At 43.6% G+C, this 16,939-nt stretch overlaps 2 protein-coding genes across 4 annotated transcripts in view; one reads left to right on the top strand and one right to left on the bottom strand.

Moving 5' to 3' along the window:
* LOC114598132 (nuclear body protein SP140-like protein) overlaps positions 1 to 16,939 on the top strand; it is a 402,008-nt gene that overhangs the window by 113,339 nt on the left and 271,730 nt on the right. The gene's annotated exons all lie outside the window — the stretch shown is intronic.
* INPP5D (inositol polyphosphate-5-phosphatase D) overlaps positions 1 to 16,939 on the bottom strand; it is a 60,121-nt gene that overhangs the window by 27,074 nt on the left and 16,108 nt on the right. For both annotated transcript variants that reach the window (XM_028730711.2, XM_028730712.2), the window contains exons 3-12: positions 12,227 to 12,377; positions 9,453 to 9,624; positions 8,352 to 8,492; positions 7,754 to 7,841; positions 5,846 to 5,914; positions 4,689 to 4,760; positions 3,994 to 4,117; positions 2,813 to 2,919; positions 1,586 to 1,688; positions 132 to 328 (exon numbers count right to left, since the gene is read on the bottom strand). In XM_028730711.2, coding sequence (XP_028586544.2) covers positions 132 to 328; positions 1,586 to 1,688; positions 2,813 to 2,919; positions 3,994 to 4,117; positions 4,689 to 4,760; positions 5,846 to 5,914; positions 7,754 to 7,841; positions 8,352 to 8,492; positions 9,453 to 9,624; positions 12,227 to 12,377 — 1,224 coding nt within the window. The remainder of the gene's footprint in view (positions 1 to 131; positions 329 to 1,585; positions 1,689 to 2,812; positions 2,920 to 3,993; positions 4,118 to 4,688; positions 4,761 to 5,845; positions 5,915 to 7,753; positions 7,842 to 8,351; positions 8,493 to 9,452; positions 9,625 to 12,226; positions 12,378 to 16,939) is intronic.

The following is a 16,939-nucleotide window of genomic DNA, read 5'->3' as shown; positions in this document are numbered from 1 at the left end:
TATCTAACAGCCTTCAGAAACAATTTTCTTCAAGAAGCAAGTATGCAGGCAATGTGGATGATATACATTGCTAGTGAAGTCTACTATCCCTGTTTTGCTTTAAGCGTCAGAATAAAAATGTCTTTCCTTACCACTTTGAAGCTGATACTTGTAATCTCTTGCAAGGATTGTCTTAGAATCTCTTGCCATTCTTTCTCTCCCAGGGAGTCCTCCTGTGTGCCAATCACATAGATGTCATGTGGAATGTAGTCAGCTGTGTCATCTCGGGTCTTCCCCTGCCCCTTAGAGAGAAACCAGGAGCTGATCTTCTTTGGTGGTGGAGCATCACCTAGATGGACGAATCCAAAACCAGTATGAAACTGATCCATCTAGCGCAGTATTGTTTACAGGAAGTTTCCCCAGTGCTAATGACCTAATGACAGGCCTAGACAGCATCTTGAGAAGTAGAGACGTCACCTTGCCAACAAAGGTCCGTATAGTTAAAGCCATGGTTTTCCCAGTAGTGATGTATGGAAGTGAGAGCTGGACCATAAAGAAGGCTGATCGCCGAAGAATTGATGCTTTTGAATTATGGTGCTGGAGGAGACTCTTGAGAGTCCCATGGACGGCAAGAAGATCAAACGCATCCATTCTTAAGGAAATCAGCCCTGAGTGCTCACTGGAAGGACAAATCGTGAAGCTGAGGCTCCAGTACTTTGGCCACCTCATGAGAAGAGAAGACTCCCTGGAGAAGACACTGATGCTGGGAAAGATGGAGGGCACAAGGAGAAGGGGGCGACAGAGGACGAGATGGTTGGATAGTGTTTTCGAGGTTACCAGCATGAGTTTGACCAAACTGCGGGAGGTAGTGGAGGACAGAGGTGCCTGGCGTGCTCTGGTCCATGGGGTCACAAAGAGTCGGACACGACTAAACGACTAAACAACAACAACAAATGACCTTCTGAATGCAAAGCAAGAGCTCCACCACTGAGCTGTCCCGCAACTCTCCACTAGCCCACGAGGAGATAGCTTTTATATGGTTTACTACATGCAGAATCTCACATGGACTTACACACATGGATAATATGCTTTGTGCCACATTTTATCTGCATTTCTCTGATGGACAAGTCACCACCTCCTTTCCTAGCAGATGTTTAATTCAGCAGAAAAATCACTGTGGGGAGGGTTGTCCTTGTTGATTCTCCCACCCTGTCACCCAGCTCTTAGAAATAGGACCCTCTGTCAGCCATTGAGGTGCCCTTGAGATGTTGTTGAACTCCCAACTTCCATCAGCCCCAGCAACATGGTCAATGGTCAGGGGTGATGGAAATCCTACAACATCTGGCAAACACCATGTTTGGAAATTCCAGGAATAGATGAATCTGCCTATCTGATGATTCTCTTATATAAAAGAAGGCAATACATTAAATGACAGAGATGTTCAAGCAATAAAGGAGTATAGCAATGAGGATAGCTGGCAAAGCTGTGATATGGTTACGTTAGAACCAAGCAGCACAAACATGCTAACTTTATCAGAAATTCATTGAGACGAAACTTGAGACGAATCTAAACAGCAAAGATTGGGACACAAAACTAAAATGTATACCCAGGTTCCAGGTCCCAATGAAGATGGTGATCATATCAGGCTCTGGCTGCTCAGAATGCTTATTCTTCATCTGCTGTAAAAGTTGGCAGAAGCCTTCTCTCTTCTAAAAATGGAAGAGCAAAATATAAAGAAACCTGACTAATAAGATTACACTTGTTACATGGAGGCTGGAGCAAATCGCTCCCTCATGGTGGTGTGCCATGTGGCAAGGACTAGTCATGCTGGTGCTGAATTTTGAAAAACTCAGATTCTTCTGAAGTTAAAAACCAGTTTAAGTATGTGAATGCTTGGGTCTGGGGCAGCCAACATGGTGCCCTCCAGACCATCCAATAGAGGTCTAATGACTATTACAGTCTGCAATATCTGGAGAGTACCACATTAGCTATGCATCCGTTCCAGTCATTCTTTTACTTAAACGACGTGAAGATTGAAGGCAGTTCAACTAATTTCCACTAAGCTGCTCCAAAGCTGAAGTTTGTATTCTCCTTTCATCTATTACAATGAATGACTGAGATCTAATCTGCCAATTTCCTTGACCCTGTGCAAACACAAAGGATAAGCATGACTCATATTACTGCATAATTTTTATTACAGACTCACTTATGCTTAGGAAACATTCTCTGGATATATTCTAGCTTTATTTGAACTGAATGGATGAGAGCCCTTAAAATAATTCACTTAGTTTTTTCTTTGGTATAGGGTAGGGGGAGCCAATGTGGTGCCCTCCAGATGTTGCTGGACGACAACTTCCATGAGCCCAGTCAGCATGGCCAATGGTAAGAGATGATGGGAGAGTACCATGTTGCTGGCACAGGGCACAGGCACACAAAGATGCCAACATTCTTCTCCAGAAACTCACATATGGAATATGTTATTGAATACCATGTAGGAGTGCCATCTCCTAGGAACGGAACCTTTTTTGAGGGGCCCAATGTTTTTTTGGGAAGGGGCCAGCCCTACAGTGTTCAAATGGGGTGGAGGAGACCAAGCCTGGAACCAAAAGTGGTGTGGCTTCAGTGGCAAGCTCCTCCTCCTCCTCCCGGGGACTGGCAACCACCGCTACACCACTGGCCAGATTCTCTTACTGGGGATGGGGACAGAACTTGCTTATTTTCTCTCTTTACATTTTTCTCTTTTTAAAAAATAGCAAAATAATGTCATAAATAGCAATGCCTTGCCTGCGTTAAAGGGCGCAGTGTGCACAAATACCCATAGTGAGGAATTTACCTTAGAATCAGCAAATACATATTCTTTTCGGTGTGTTTTCTCTTTTTCTGTTTCCAGTACAATTACCAGCTTGTTAGGAAACTTCTGAGACTTGATGAGCTGTAGAACTAAGAAGAAGCAAGAGAACACTGGTTCTGGCAGCACAAATTCTGAAATGAAATGTACTACAATGCTGATACATGTCTGTGTATATGAAGTTGTAAACTCCAGTGCTATTTATAACCTCCTGGTCTATGATGAATAAGGTTAGATTTTTAAAAAATGACAGCAATTTAAGACTGAGCCTGAGGTACAAGTTTGTTATGGTTTCAAGGCCTAACACTTTCTGGTCATGAAACGCTGAAGCTGCTCAGCACAAAGGAATATTGTGTAGGCTCTATGGCCCCAAACACTTGAGGGCTTGCCCACACTAGAGTTTATTGAGTGTTTGCAGCTGTTTACTGAATGTTTGCATTCCTCTTTAATTTGCGTAGTCCACATGACACCTCAACCTCAACATTTCACTCCTGTAAAATTGGGTTTATCTGATATGCAGCTAATAAATTGGGGAAAACCAGGTGCTGAACCGCTCTATTCAGTGTCACAGATTATTTGTTTGGGTGGGGTGTTGGGGGGGGGGACTCAATATTCCCTTTCTGCTCTCCCCTTTCCACTACTTCCTCAAAGCTTTCATTTCTTTTTCAGCTGTGTTTCTACCTATTTCCTTTGCACTCATGAATGGAAGAAGAAGAAGAGTTTGGATTTGATACCCCGCCTTTCACTCCCTTTAAGGAGTCTCAAAGCGGCTAACATTCTCCATTCCCTTCCTCCCCCACAACAAACACTCTGTGAAGTGAGTGGGACTGAGAGACTTCAAAGTAGTGTGACTAGCCCAAGGTCACCCAGCAGATGCATGTGGAGGAGCGGAGACGCGAACCCGGTTCACCAGATTACGAGACTACCGCTCTTAACCACTACATCACACTGGCTCACATGGAGGGGGGGGGTGTGTCCCCCTCAGATTTGCTCAAACCCAGAAAACTCACAAGTAAATAACTTTAAAAATTGTGCACTGATAATTTATAAGTGCCATTGTAAAACACATTTCCTGTACTGTTGGCTGCCAGATCTCAGGAATATCAGCAAAAATATTCAGTGAATCCCAGCGTTCTCACCCATCTCAAATGAGCCCAGTATCTTACTTTTATTGTGAGTATAGAACTTGTCTTCAGGGCCATCCTTAGCTTTCTTGATAATGAGTTTTCCTAACTCAACATCAACCTTAAGATGTATTTTGGATGGAATTCCAAGAGAATCAGTTTTCACCTATGAGAAAAGGAAAACATTATTCATAAGTGATCCCCCCTACCATTTTGAATGAGATAATTAGCTCTTAACACTGCATAATTACATGCAAGCACACACACACACACACACACACACACACCTATATATAACCAGTATGCAGATTTTCTTGCGGCACTGAACTGTATTGAGGAACTTTGGTTGAGTGAACATGGAATGTTATTTTTTTTTTAAGAAGGAGAGCACTGTACCCATGAATTAAAAACATGGGGTTATAGTCAATGTAGGGCTAGGCAGATTGCTCCATCAGCACACAGATTTCTCATTATTCTATAGAATGACCTCCCCTCTTCTCCCACCCACCCCCATTTGTTCTGTGGTTTTCTCCGAGCCTCCAGAACAGATTTGGGTCTAGCGCAGGGCACACATCCTGGGGGAAGCAACGGTGGGCCCTCTTATGCTAGTCCTAATTCTTGTGCTAACCCACAAATGACATTTAATACCACTCAACGTGCTGTTCTGACAGTCATGGTGCTTCTCTATAGCATTATAAAAACTTACTATACTACTGGAGGGGGAAAATAAAATTCACCTCAAAAGTTACAGGAGGGATAAGCGAACGTCGATGTGTTGAGTCGGGCCCTTCAATCAACAATTTTTTCACCTGTAAAAATGCAAGCACATAGATTTCTATTTGAAAGTCCTAAACTGCAGTTGGAGAGATCCCAGATTAAGACAATCCATGCCATAATGTGCAGATCAGCAACGATAAATAAGCACTCTGATTTAGCAACAGAAATTCAGATTGCCAAATTAATTAGGAAGAAACTGAGATTATTATTACTGAGATTAAATTACTATATCACCCTTCATCCAAGGTCCATAGGGAGGTTTACAATATACAAACGCAAAAATATGTAACACAATATAAATAAAAAACAACTCCAGTTTAAAAGGCCATATACAAAAATACATACTAATGTAAAGTGGGCATTAAAATGCATCTATTAATGAAACTAGAATACAAAAATTCATTACATTTGGGGAAACTGCTTTCCAAAAACGTATATATTACATAAAATGTATAGATTAAGAAAAAAATTGCACTAAAATGTTGGTGAATTTTCATGAGGACTTTAAAAATAATAGTGATCAACTGATGTGCAAATGTGGATAATTGAACATAAGATTGGAAAAAATGAGAAACTGAGAGTCATTTGCTAAGGATGCTAAGAGTGGTTAGGGGACCTGTTCATAGAGATGCAATTCCCAGAGCGGTTTTTAACCATCTATCCCTTTTCCCATGGAACTCTTGTAATTGTAGCTCTGTAAGAGGATCAATTCTCAGCACCCTTTAACGAAGTACAGCTCCCAGGATTCTTTGGAGGGAAGCCATGACACTTTAAGGTAGTATGATACTGCTTTAAATGCAGTTGGGGCCCAGATCTATGGAAAGGAGAAGCTTGGGGATTTGACCTATGCATTGTTTGAAAGGAAGGAGGCTAGACACCTTACAAGAACTTTTAGTTCCTGGCTAGCAGAAGAAAACAGATAAAGAAAACATAGACATAAGAATGACAGGTGTGTGAATAAAGCTACTGGAAAATAAAGAGGGAGCAATGAAGAATTATTGTTTCCAGTGTTGAACTCATTACTTGCCCTTCAGCAGCTGTTCCAAGAGTGGCTTACAACAGTTGAAAGTTCAGTATTAAAAGCAGTTAAAACTAATTAAAACAAACATTGCCATACCTTGTCTTCAATGGAAGAAAGCAAGCCAGTCAACTGGACAAGTTTTCCACGGGTGGCGTCACAAGATGGCTAGTAGAAATAATGCAGAAGAAGCAAAGTGTTAGGTACCAGTGAAGTAACTCCCTCCCTCCTCAGTGGAAGCCTGAAATTGTACCACATGCATAGATCATCTGTGATACGTGCCAGAAAAAAGAAAGACAAGCCAGCACTGGAGCGCCTTATATTATGTCAGCAAGTCTCCTGCATCCTGAAACACGGCAGCCTGCAATTTAAGCAAATTTGCTGAACAGATAAATCAAAGACAATGCATTTCAAACTTGGCATGTTGGGCAGAGGAGGCTAGCGAGTGATGCAAAGGCAGTCTAGAGCCAAGCCATGTAGGAAAACTGAAATGGTGACATTTACAGAGCCACAGGTGGAAGAAGTACTTGGAATATGTGGGCTGATGGAAGGAAAGTCTTGCCAGAGGAATGCAGAGGGCCCATCCAGATAACCTGCTCATTTAACATGCATCCTGATTTGCTTACACACAGGTTGGACCATACATGAGGATGCTAGGGATTGGATCCAGAACCTTTTGCATGTGCTTTGTGTAGTCTCCAACTGCCCTGAAAATGCTGGGACCATCATGAAAACCCTTAAGCCGCCATGGCTTCTCACTATGTCATGCAGAGTCCAAAATTCTGCAAGCGGGGAAAGGGAGTGGGAAAGGGCAGGGGCAAGGGGAGGAGAAGGAGGTGGCCTGGCCCCTTGCAGTGACAGTGGTCATAGCTGCCAACTGTAGAGACTACATTGCTGATGGAAGCCTCACAGTTTTAGCATATATCATCTAAGCTTCCAAGACATTTGCTGGTACAGTATTGTTACATACTCCTCTTGGCAACAGCCACTGGGGCAGTTCAGCCAGCATACCCTTTTCCCTATTCCATTGGCAGTACAGTGGTACCTCGGGTTAAGAACTTAATTTGTTCTGGAGGTCTGTTCTTAACCTGAAACTGTTCTTAACCTGAAGCACCACTTTAGCTAATGGGACCTCCTGCTGCCGCTGTGCCACTGCCGCATGATTTCTGTTGTCATCCTGAAGCAAAGTTCTTAGCCCGAGGTAATATTTCTGGCTTAGCGGAGTCTGTAATCTGAAGCGTATGTAACCTGAAGCATATGTAACCCGAGGTACCACTGTACATGTATGTAGGGGCTGCATGGGGGCAGCGGTGGAGCAAGCCGATTGGGTGCCTGGGCACCCAGGAGCAGGGCCAGCCCCCCATGGGGCAGGTGAGCTCTGCAGGGCCTCGGAGGAGTCTGCATGCCTCCTCCTACTCAGCGGCCCTACAGCTGAGGAGGCGGCGGCAGGTGGACCATTTGGGGCAGCGCAGAGCCTGCAGGTGCCCAAGCCCCCATGTCACTCCCAGGAGAGACGTGTGGCTTGGGCGCGCTGCAGGCCCCACGGTGAGTGCCACCCAGCATTTTGTCACCCCCCCCTCAATGGTGACACCCATGGCGGCCCGCCCCCACCACACACACCCTTCTTCCGCCCCTGCATGGGGGACACTGTTGTAGAACAGAATGTCTCTATTTTTATCTGACGAATGTTGGAAGGTATGCTATATCCCTTTCCCCTAAAAGGGTGGTAAAAAACTATACACTGAGAGATGTAACAACAAACTTGCAGTCTTGGGTCTGAGGAACCTTGCTGCACTTTAGCTTATAAAACTGAGGAAACTGAGAAAACAAATGTTAGCGCAAGTGCAGCTGACCCTGCTCCAAAGCCTGCAGTGTGCTCCATTCCCTTGGAGTCAAGAAACAAGTTATTTGGCATAATTATGCAGTAAGTGCTTTCCCACATCGCCTGCCAGTTTGATGTTCTCATTTCAACCTGCTCCACCTCCTGCCTCCTCCAGCAGATCATACCTGAGAATGTCGATGGAGCCCTGGAGGCAGCTGCTGGTCAAACACCATCTGTAAGGACTCCAGAGAAGGAAGAGTCCGAGATACCTCACTGAAAGCAGAAAGATATGAATTTGAGATTTGTGGTCATAAGAACCTCTCTGTGTAGTGCTAGACAGACAAGCTGTTGCTAATCAGCCCAAAGGAGACTGCTTGAAATTATGCCATGCTGATTTTCTGTAGCACAAGCTGCAAAGGCCAGTTTTTAGAAACTTGAATTTAGTTCTAGGATGTGTTGCTAAATAAGCAAGAAGCTCTAAAAAAATGCAGGTCTTCAATACAGGATGTGACTGTGTGGGTAGAACTGCAGAACTGATAACAAGAGTTAAGCTGATAGTAATTCCCATGTGTGCTCAAAAGGGAAAGGAACATCTATATTTGTCGGTCAGATTCTGCAGCAAACAGAGTAGTCTCCCACCAAAGGGAACATGGTTTGCAGCAGGATTGCTTCAGTAAACTAGCCTTCAGGAAAGGCTTAACATACAAATTCTGTACACGCAGAATTTCCCTGTTAGCTACCAGTCGAAATGTGCCTCCAGAGTCCAGACTAACTTGTGTTTACCTGAAGAGTCCTTTGCAAAGTGTTGCAAGCAATTTCTTCAGCTGAGGGAGATTCCAAGGCGCTTGCTGTACTGTCTCAAGATCACTGGTGACATGAACTCGCAAATAATCCTGGATGAGTTTGAAGTGCTCTTCTGGAATACTGTGGAGAAAAGGGGGGAAACTGCTTGGAAGACCACTAAGGCTTATGAGCTTGCAAATGGTCAAAATATCCTAGTGAATGAGAGCTAGTGTGATATCAGACCTGAGAACAAAGGGGAGGGAGGGAAGCAGGGGAGGCAGCTGTGGCAGGGAGAAGGTCCCAATTCTGCTGCTTATCCTTTAAAAATTGATGATTTTTTTTCTAAGGAAGGGAACTGTCGGGGGGGGGGGGGAGCTGCCAACACCACTTCTGTAATGGTAACTCACAATCATATAGTGATTTTGGGAGTGTTCAAACTACTTCGTTCAAACTACTTTTTCAAGGTAGGTAAATAATGCAGATAACAGGGGCAATAAAAAGTGAACAAAAAACTTTGTGCTGTAGGCAAGAATTAAAGCAGGGGCACCTTGATTTGTAGCTCAGTGCTGAACAGCTTGGTCCTGTGAACCTTTACTCAGAAGTAAATTCTACTGAGCCCAATGGGACTGACTCCCAAGCATGTACAGAGACGACTGCAGCTGTGACCATGATGCTCCACCAGCTATTTATCTCTTTCTTCTTCATTACTATGTTATGTATGAGTAACTCCTTATACTGAGGGAAGGAAGGAGTCCTTCCTGTCTGCAACCCACACAAAAACAACCCTTCTAACCTTTTCCTGAGAGGACTCCCAGCCCGCTCATTTAGCTGCCACCTGCAAAATAATTTTGAGCCCCACCCTCTTATCAGGTGGCAGATTTTTGTGTTTGCACTATTAGGGTTGACAGCCTCCTGTACCTTTTATATAGGGACAAAAAAGAGAATTCCACCGCATGCAACGTCTCCTGTTACTGCAGGACCTACTAAAGGATCTCCCTTGGGGGCCCTATTCAAAATGGCTGTGATAAGCAAAACACAGTAAAATACGTTTCTAGACTTACTGTTTCTACTTCCTCAAATAAATGAATGGCTAGATCTCACCTGCTGGTGTCTTGGTGCTGTAATCGCTGGAGCAGCGTCTCGGAAAGGGATGGTTTGCTCACTTCCACCACCTGGGCATGTTCATTTGGAGAAAGATCTTCTTTTGCCTCAGTTGCCAGAGGTGGTACTGACATGCTGCGTGGAGGTAATAGAGGCGGCACAGGTATAGGATCTGTCGCAAAGGGGAAGGAAAGAGTAAGATCCAAAAGCTCTCCAGCTGTCTTTCCATGCTACTTTTCAATGGCTTTTTGAATTTTCAGTTGGTTGCTATTCTGAGGGTATCTATGCTGTTTCTGTGTAAATCAACAGAATTTACGTTGGCTTAAACTAAGCCAGCATATGTTGCCCCAATGTCCTGAGCTTGGCAGCGGGAGAACAAACCTTTAAGGGTTTTACTTATACCACCCTTTTGGCTGGCCTAAGTTCTGCTAGGTTGCCAGGTCATGTGATAGGACTGAAAGAGCTTTGAAATAGGTGCAAGTCTCTCCTTAACCTGCCCCACCCTTGCCACACCCCCAAAACAGTTACACCCATAGGTTCCACAGGCTTTCATTCCACTGGCTAAGCGCTGGCTGAGCCAGACAGCCCAGCATCTGCCTATTCCAAACTCGCTCATCCTGGAAGATGTTGGGTTTTGATTGCACTGTTAAGAGGATTCAAATCCCCACTCAGCCATGAAAATCACTAGGTGACCATGGGCCAGTCTCTGTCTCTCAGCCGGTTTATGCCACGGGGGTGCTCTGAGGCATAGGAGCCAACTGCTAGGAGCCAAGGTCCCTTCACCACCCCATAAAATATTTGAGGGGGCCAGGCCCCCCCAAAAGTTGATGGGCATTGCCACTGAAATGGTGTGCATGTACCACATCATGTGATTAATTATGTGGGGTGGGGCTTACCTGCCCCCCCCCATATTTTATTCAAGTTGGTACCCCTGCTCTGAGGATACAAGGACTGGGGGAACACCCCATTTACTCTTGAGCTTCTTAGAGGAAAGGTGGGATATAAATGAAATAAATCATTTTACATCTCATGGTAGATTGACATCAGCAAACACACCCACCAAGCAGTGGAAAAATTTACGTCCTTGCAAACTACATTCTCTTGGGAATCAAATATCAATGAAGAATTCACAAATTTCACAGCCAGAGCTAGTGCGGCTTTGAAGAGGTTTCATGTACAATGTACACCTTCAGACCAAAGTGGAAGTGTACAACCTTAATTGTCAGCTTCCTTTCTTTATGCTTGCAGAGCAATCAAAATACAACTGGCATATTAAGAAACTGAACCATTTAAATTTAAGTAGTAGATTAGAATTTTTTTTTAATGATCTTGCTGAATTCTAATTGTCAAGAACTGCAGCCATGGTTATGAAAATTTAGCTGGAAGCAATAAGGTATTTTTAAAGTAGTGTGGTCTTACTTTTCAGACTCTTTCCCCAGCTAACTTTGGTTGCTTCTGCCTTAGCTGTTTTGTCAGCAACTGCCAAGCTTCATTTACACACTTTTTACACAGAATCTAGATGACCCATTTCATGCCAGATTTTTCTGTGTTGTCATTTTTCAGACCAGATTTGTGGTGCTTGCTATCACTTTAGATGCAATAGCAGTGTCAGCATCTTCATTACAGACTGGCAAACTGTTGCTGGGTTTTTTCCAGGACTACTGGGTTTTTTCCAGGACTACTGTGCCTTTAACTATATAAGCTTTGTCTTCGTGACTTCTGATCCTGTAACTGCTTTCTGTTCCATGAGGGCACAGCAATACTGAATTGCCTCTCAATTAATCAGTTTCTCTTCCTGAAGTGGGAGAGGGGTGTGTGGGATTGAACTATTGCTTTCTATTTTTTTAAAATTATTATTATTATTTTGTTTTAAAATGGTGAAATAGTAATTCAAGGCCCACATTGGTAGGACACATAAACAAAATATTAAACAACATTTGAAACAACTGTTTTAATTGCAGTTCCAAACGACTGTACTGTATAAAAATTATGTTTTAGCAGTACTAAATGACCCTGGTGCGGAAGCTGCCTTCTGCAGCTTAGAAGCACAAAAGAACATTCAAAACTGAAGTAAGAAACTTTAATGAACAAAGAACAATGAGCGTGCTAAGTGAATGAGAAAAATCGGAAAGAGGAAAAGAATTATAGATGCAACAAAAGAAAATTGAAAATGACACCTCTGTGGAAGTACTGAACTAAATATGCCTTTGTTATAGAGAATTTAAAATGCACAGCCAATGAACCTTAAATCCATTACAGGATATGTATCAGCTTATTCCTGTTACTTAAAGCAATTAGCTGTTGTATAACATTATGTATTACCCTAAGCAATGAGTCCAAGCAATGGTCAAAAGGGCAGATATTTAGAAAATTAAGAACAGTTTAAGCTGTTGTCCTGCAAACTTGCAACAACAACAACAACAGTATTGCCTAGACCTGCACAAAACTTGTGCAAGGTGAATGCAAGCAAGCAGCAAAATCAGGACATTTATTGAGCCCCTAAGAGGCTGGTCACCATACATGGATGGTAGACTACCTTTCATTCAGCGAGTCAAAATTTCTACTGGCATGGCTTACAGATTTGTGGTACTGCCCACCTGCTCCTTGAAGTGTGTGTGTGTAAGAAAGACAGCCTTTATAGTGGGGCAAAGACAATTTACAATTCCTTCTTCAACTGATAGGTTTTATTGATTAGGTCTGGACAATTTAACACTGTTATTTCCAATAAACTGACAATCTTGGGAGCACAATCTTCTGTGTTTTGAATTTCTTACCCATATCCTCCTCTGGCTCCTCTGCTGCCTCCTCCTCTTCCTTCGGGACTGGAAATTTAAGGCTCCGGATCAGACCCATATTCTCTTTCTTGTAAAACTCTATCAGATCATCCAAGTTGTTGAAATACTGCACTGGAACACCTTCAGATGCCTGAAAACACCCCACAAAGCACAGATGTCAAATATTGCTAAATATCATTCCCACCAAAAGAAAGAAAGAGCATATAGTGGTGGACAATAGTTAAATGAAAGCTCAGTCCACACAATGCCACATCCTTTGTCATCTTTCCAATTAAGTCTCTGGCACTACAGCAGCTAGGGATGATCAGAAATGGAAACAGAAACAGCCACTGCCACAATTCACATGTTCTAGAGTCAGGAATGGAAATCATGCAATGAATACAAGCAGTATTTGTTACTGTTAATTTTTTTTAGTCCATAAATGTTATGTAACCAATTATCTGCAGTTTGTTAAGAGTTGCTCTGTGAGGGGTAAACTACAGTGCCCAGAATTCTTTGAGGGAAGGAATGTGTTTCAAATGTCCTTTAAAGGTATGGTGTGTGTGCATGCAGACCAAGCATGACTATTATCAGCTATAGCCCATTGCTTCCCCAGGAACAGTTTTAAACAATGGGCAGCTGGTTAACTTACTTACATACAGAGGAACTCTGTCTTCACAAGCAAATAGCAAGATCGAGAGTGTACCCCTCTGCCCTCATTCGTTGGAAGCATAAAGCCCCATTAAACTCAGTGGGGCTTATTTCAGATGAGACAGGATTGCACTGTAGGTACATCAGACCAGACAAGCACTCCTGTGTTTCAAATGATACAAACCTATGCAAAAGCTTCTCTTCAGATGAGTCAGGCTACATACACAGCATATCTTTGCATTCATTCTGCAGAACGTAATCCATATGAAACCTTAAAAGAATTGTCTCTCAGACTTGTAGAAACTGAGTAGCTGCTTTCAGTGTGTGAAAATAACTTGCCACATTTCTTCTGAAATTACTGGTTCAAAAATATTAACCCTACTTAACCTTCAGTGTCAATCCCTTTCCCCTTTACATTGGTTCATCCCTACACAACAATAGCTTGTAGACTGTTGGCAAAAGCACTTTGGGGGATTTTAACTGCGACAATATTTTTTCTAGCACACATTCTTGACCTGCTTATAGTGTGTGTCTCCTATATCAATCACTGCAACGGCAGCCCATCTATTACGGAAAGTAGGTTACTGCTCTACCAACCTTAGCCAGTCCCCATCTATCTTCCTTTCTTCCTACTTATCTTCTTCCTAGTCTCAGTGTTACCCTTGTAGAAGGGAAGAGGATGGGGACAAAACTAGAATTAGTTTATTCTCTCTCTCTCTCTCTCTCTCTCTCTCTCTCTCTCTCTCTCTCTCGCTTTCTCTCTCTTTAAGGCCACATTCACACCATAAATTTAAAGCACTGTAATACCACTTTAAACCACCATGGCTTGTCCCAAAGAATTATGGGAGCTATAGTTGTTAAGGGTGCTAAGAGTTGTTAGGAGACCTCTGTTCCTCCTCACAGACCCACAATTTCCAGAATTCCCTGTAAGCAAGATGGACTTTTAAGAGAATTGTAATTTTGTGACAGGAATAGGCATCTTGTAAGTTAACAACCCTCAGCACCCTTAACAAGCCGCAGTTCCAAAACTGCTTTGTGGGGAAGCCATGACTGTTTAAAGTGGTATCATGGTGCTTTAAAAGTACAATATGAAAGCAACCTGAGTCTGACTCCACCTCCTGTTTGAGCTCCCTGCCTTGTACCCTACCAGTCACAAAGGGCACCAGCCACCCCTGAATTCCCACCCCCTCCAGAGAGATCAGTCCTTCCTCAGTATGGCTTGGAGACTGGAGTGCACATAACAATATTTATCCCATACAGACCCAGTGAAAATACCAAAGAGTGCTATTAGTGTCACCAGGGCTGCAGCAAAATCTTGGGGAAAATATTGATTACATTTGATATAAACCATCTATGTAGGAATGTGGACAGTTGAGGAGAAAAGTGAACAACATGGATTCTGGCTCTGGGTGTTTTTACTTTTTTAAATTTAATGAGGAACAGAAATGGAAACAAGCAGTAGAAGCAGAAGTGAGAAATGCACAACCGCAGAAAGCAAGCTGGGATGACGGCTGAGGTCCATGAGAGTCACTATCTTTAGTAGTCAAAAATCACAGTTTCAAAATACAGTCTTTTTTCTCCCCCTCTGCTCATGTTTGAAATGCAAGCCCAAATGTATGGGCACAGCACACTTGCTCAATGTGTAGAATAAGGCTTAAAGCTAACACAGAGAAGCCGATCAGGGGGAATTGCTTCACTGAGGTGTTTTAAGGTCATCTAGCCCAAGTAAGCCAGATCCCACCATCAAGCACATGGCTTCCATCAAGGAACCCTAGGAACTGTATTTTACAGAGCTGTAATTCCCAGCACCCTTAACAAACTAGAGTTCTCAGGATTCTCTGGGGAAAGCCACGTGTTTTAAATGTATGTTTTGGATATGATCTGACTTACTTGGGCTAGCCATGCGTGGATCACTATATAACTGTGAAGGTCCACACTCCTTACCTAAGACATGCATAAGGATATTTGCCACATGGAGCTGGGAGCTATTAGCAGAACCACTGATTGGCAACTAAAAAAACCTCATCATTGCCCACTCCCAATATGCCCCTCTTCCACCACATCATGCCTACTAAGAGCTCTTCAGTAGCAGTCCCAGGTTTCCAGCTACTTACTGTGTAACACCCCCCTTTCTACATGCCACGGTTTGCTCTCCAAATTCCCCAAACGCCAACATTTGATTCACTGGATCCACTATCCATTATCCAGACCTTTCAATCTGACTTCAAACCGGGTTTTGGTACAGAAACTACCATTCAGTGCAGATGTAAAATGCATGGCTCCACACATTAGAGCACATGGGCCCCCCACCGCAGAATCTTGGGAACTGTAGTTTGTTAAGGGTGTTTGGAACTGTAACTCTGTGAGGGGGAAACTACAGTTCCCAGGATTCTTGGGGAAAGATATGTGCTTTGAATGTACTTTAAATGCCTGGTGTGGTTCTGCCCTTGTGGTCACTGGATGGATGGCAGGGAGAATTCCACACTCTCTGTATTATTGAGACCTGTACTGTAAATTTTAATAGAATGAGGTGGGGAGTTGATGTTGAGGTGTCCACTAACAGCCAGTTTTCATGGCCCCAAATATCATCTCTGTGGAGTGTAGCTAAACTGCCACAGACAGTGATGCTGTCAGAGCAGGACAGGACAGAGGTCAGGTCCTCCCCTCAGCAGAATAAGCAGGAGGGATCCCAAATGCAGCAGAGCTGTCATACGACATTCTGAAGTGAAGCAATACACATTAACTTGTAAAAAAAAATATCCCACCCCGACTAAGGCCACCGAGTTTAAAATTATCTTACTGCACCACAGGCCAAAGAATGCACTTTAGACCTCAGTAAGCCCCTTGGGCAAACCCCCAAGACCTGGAGAAGTGAGATCTCACCGAAAATAGCTGTCATAGCCACTGCTTCGCAAGCACCACCCACAACTTATGTAAAGGAGGCTTTGGCTTAGGGGACAGCGGTGGGATGGCAGCTTCCTGTTTCACCTCAGGTGGCTAAAAGGGACAGGCCTTCCCTAGGTGCAACAAGCTCTGCCCCCTACTGTGGGTGGGAAACACTGAGATAGCATTTGATTGGAAGTGCTCATGTGTGGGTGAACATGCACAAAAATGCACATGCACATTAGTAGTCTGGTGAGTGTGTGGCCTCAGTGTGTGTTTGAGTGGGTGGGGGGGAAGGACCTATAGCTGCCTGTGAAGCAAGGAAGCTGGGGGGGTTGGGAGAGAGAAAGCTGTTGGGGAGGGAGAAAAGGTTATGCAGGCCCTGCTCCCCCGTCCCCTGCCAGATATGCTTTTGTAAACATCATTTACTAAAATGATGAAAACCCACTTTGGGCAAAGCAATTCCAGAAGCCTATCACAGTAATGTGACCTTAAGATGGGACTTGCAGCTGGAAGAAAAAGCTGTTTCCCAAAATACAAGCCAGCCGCAAGTTTAGACTATTTTAAATGCAACTTTGCGGGTGGAAAGGAAAGTGGAACTGAATGAGGATGACAGGGGGAGTGTGAGCTTTGTTGGTGTGGCTGACAGCAAGCTGTGCTCATTACTTGTACCGAGGTTTAGCTGTTCCTAAAAGCCAATGTGTCGAAATCTCATGTTCATCTTCTACAAAAGTTCTCACTAACAGCAGATGAGGTAAACCTGTTTCTGGGCTGTACCACCGTAGATTGGAGGTGCCAGTTTTCATGACTGAGTGCACGAAAATGTCCCTTTAGATAGAAACCTAGCTTTCTAGAAAGAAGTCTAGGCTAGAAATCTTCCCTTTGACATCTAATTTTTTGATAGGGAGGGGATTTTTGTATGCAGGAAAAGTCTGTCATATGAACCCCCGACCTGCATGGACAACCTGAAGTGGGCACAGACGGGAAGCATTTTTTACCTCATCTGCTGTTCATGGTAATTGGGATAAAACGAAACACGATGTTTCCTCACAGTGCAAAAACAGCACCAGGGGCTGGGGGAATGTGATTTTAACTGGGACCATAAGGCATCAGCTCCTGGGTTTTGATTTTTTTAGGGTGCAATGGCGGTGGGGACACTCTTATTCCTAAGTCCTTATA

Source organism: Podarcis muralis, chromosome 6 (genome assembly GCF_964188315.1).
Source record: "Podarcis muralis chromosome 6, rPodMur119.hap1.1, whole genome shotgun sequence".
NCBI lineage: Eukaryota > Metazoa > Chordata > Lepidosauria > Squamata > Lacertidae > Podarcis > Podarcis muralis.
Note: the sequence above shows the minus strand (reverse complement) of the source record. Positions and strands in the feature narration are given on the sequence as shown.